The sequence below is a fragment of the Contarinia nasturtii genome, unplaced genomic scaffold (assembly GCF_009176525.2).
Source record: "Contarinia nasturtii isolate CC-2019 unplaced genomic scaffold, AAFC_CNas_1.1 Cnas_scaffold_5814, whole genome shotgun sequence".
In the NCBI taxonomy this organism is placed as follows: Eukaryota; Metazoa; Arthropoda; class Insecta; order Diptera; family Cecidomyiidae; genus Contarinia; species Contarinia nasturtii.
Genome location: NW_022203081.1, coordinates 1 through 2,840, shown reverse-complemented (window position 1 = coordinate 2,840; position 2,840 = coordinate 1). Strand labels below are relative to the sequence as shown.

The following is a 2,840-nucleotide window of genomic DNA, read 5'->3' as shown; positions in this document are numbered from 1 at the left end:
GTGGTACAGTGTATGTTTCAAGAGATTCTCTTAACAATGTTGTGATTGGCCCCCGCAATGAAACCAAACAATGCTTGATAAATTTATTTGGTATTTAATCGGGACCACTGACTAGATCATCCGGAAGCATGTCAATTTGTTGTCCAACAAGCTCCTCAGTTATTTCAATCGGTGATATTTCAGCACAAATGTTGCGAATATTTTCAAACTCCGATAGATAATTTTTCTGTCTACTTTGAATAAAAACTTAATATACATTTGTATATTCGGAACGGTGCATTGTGTCATCAGTCCATACTGACAGTAAAAAGAGAGGAATTTCTGCAACGTTTTGAATGTACAGTAAAACCTGTCAATAACGGAATCCCATGGGGAAATTTTTTTTTCCACTATTGACAAGAATTCCACTATTTCCAGGTTCCATTAATAACAGGTTTTCTTGCCAATTCAGAAATGATTTTCCATTATTGAGGGTTAATTTGAAAAAAAGGAAAAATTCATTCATATTTTTATCATTATATAGGTAGCAAAATTTTTCAAGGATGATTTTAGAAAAAATTCCTAGAAATCAAAAGAATTTTTTGTATGGGAAATCCTAGCAAAAGGAGTGTTCCAATGGGAAAAAATTTACTTCCAAAAACCGCTCTAAAATCCCTAGCAAATCGAAAGAATTTCTCTCGCGTTTCAAAAACCCTAGCAAATCAAAAGAATTTTCCCCAAATTTTTTCCACTATTGAGGGTGAGCGTTTTTATACAATTTTCCACTATTACCAGGTCATTTTATATGGGAGAGCTCAACGGCGAAATTTTTTTTCCACTATTGACAAGAATTCCACTATTCCCAGGTTCCATTATTGACAGGTTTTACGGTAAAATAAAAGTATTTAATTTTAATCCCAAATTTTTTGAAAAAAATCCTCATTTAAATCATTGAAACCATATTTAAATCATTTGTTGATACAAAATTCATTTTATTATAAATTGCCATCGATTTGAAGGAGCGAAATTGACAGTAAAGTACACTGTAGAGATTAAAGAAACAATACATACACAAGCATCACATGTACGCTTAAAGTGGTCATCACAGAAATGAAGCTGAGCATGCGCACATGTATTAGTATTTTCATATACAGCATGTTTCGTTCTTCTGTTATAAAGTGTGATGTTTACTCCATGAAATCGACGACAATTAAAAAAATGAATTCAAAAAAATTGTTTTAAGTTTTGTTTTAATATTTTACCTGAGGATTTTTCAAATATTCGGGATTAGACTTGAACCCTTTTTGAATTTATATTAAACTATTTAATTTGAACCAATCAATGGTTGGTTAAAAAATTCGCAACAGATGGGGAACAAGAGATGGCGTTGTCGTAGATTTGGGAACGGACAATAGTCATCATATTACCGGGTTTGTTCCGATCGAAACTATTGTTTATCGGAATAATTGTTTTGTGTGTGGAACAATGATCGAACTCATTGAGTAACACAGTAAAATGATCGAACACATTGTTTCACACTTAAAACCATAGTTTCGATCGGAATTATGTCGCTAGAATACCAGCACAGGTGTGAACTTTGGCCTGAAGTAGATGGAAATTATGGACGAGAAATTATGCAAAATCGGCATCACATCATCATTTGAATGGATTATCATTGGTTATTTACAATCTAGCTTATATTGAGGTCTCATTGATATTATCAAATTAGTTGAATGAACACTTGAAGTTGCAAATGTTGCCAAAAGTATCCACAAATTTGGGTACCGGTGTTGGATCAACGATCGGTGATGGAGTGCTTGGCACTGAAGATTGCAAAGAATTAATAACGTCTACTTGAATCGGCGTGGTCATTTCATAATCTTCAAGTATAGAAGTTAAATTGTTTATTTCGGTATTTGAAAAGAAATAATTGTCTACTGAACTTGGATCCCATATCATTCCAGTGGTATCATTATGGGATTCAGGTAGAGCCGGCGATTGGTTCGTGAATCGAGCATACATGCTTGAGCCTGGTGAATTGGATCCAGAAGTAGTACTTTGTACAGGCGAACCATAGATATTATTTGGCAGTGGTGAGCTATAGATATTACCTTGCATAGATGAACCATAGATATTATTTGGCATAGGTGAATTCAAATTAAGTGAGTTAGAGACTGCAATTGCGGTATTTTCATCGCTTGTACTCGAATTATTTACGGCATGTATTATCTTGAGAAATTTATATTTTTCGGTAATTTTATCACTCGATTTTTTATCACTTGGTGTTGTGGCGAAACTTTTAAAGGCTTTATCTTTTGGTGTGCCGTCACAGAGCTGTGTACACTGTTTTAGATCTTGAATAATATTCACAATGACAGACTCTTTTAAGTTGTTTGATGTACGATTTTTCATCATGAACTCTTCACTTGAATTCAGGGGCACCTGAACGACTTCAATCTCTCCCACCCACATCAATATCAGTACGCCTGAAAATCGAAACGGACACATTTTTCGTCAACAAAGAAGGTAAGAAAGATGAAAAGAAATTCTTACCAACTGTACTCTCCGAGAATCGTAGCAAAAAGGTGCCGATAGGATAGTTGGGAAACTGTTCCTCCAAGAATGCATTGCTTGCAAATCCCTCGACGAGACCTTCTTCCCATAAATTCTTGATATTGTCTTTTATGAATTTCATAGCGCCATAGTACCAATCCCAAAACATGAAATTTACTTTATTCGCCTTTGAACAAGATGCTTCCCAGTAAAAGTTATCGCCGCGGATGATGTTTTCTCGGATAGCTTTGTCGTCTGCAAACAATTGTTATTTTATTAATTTGATGACACTGTTTTGGTTTTTTTTT

The 2,840-nt window shown here is 34.4% G+C and overlaps 1 protein-coding gene across 1 annotated transcript; it reads right to left on the bottom strand.

Annotated features, from left to right (window-relative positions):
• Window positions 1-749: 749 nt before the first annotated feature.
• On the bottom strand, window positions 750-2,787 carry LOC116351601 (signal transducer and transcription activator-like; the record flags this gene model as incomplete). Its single annotated transcript, XM_031783719.1, has 3 exons — window positions 750-1,677; window positions 1,708-2,465; window positions 2,533-2,787. Coding segments are annotated over 3 exons (1,016 nt in total), but the record flags the coding sequence as incomplete, so codon positions are not given.
• Window positions 2,788-2,840: the final 53 nt, after the last annotated feature.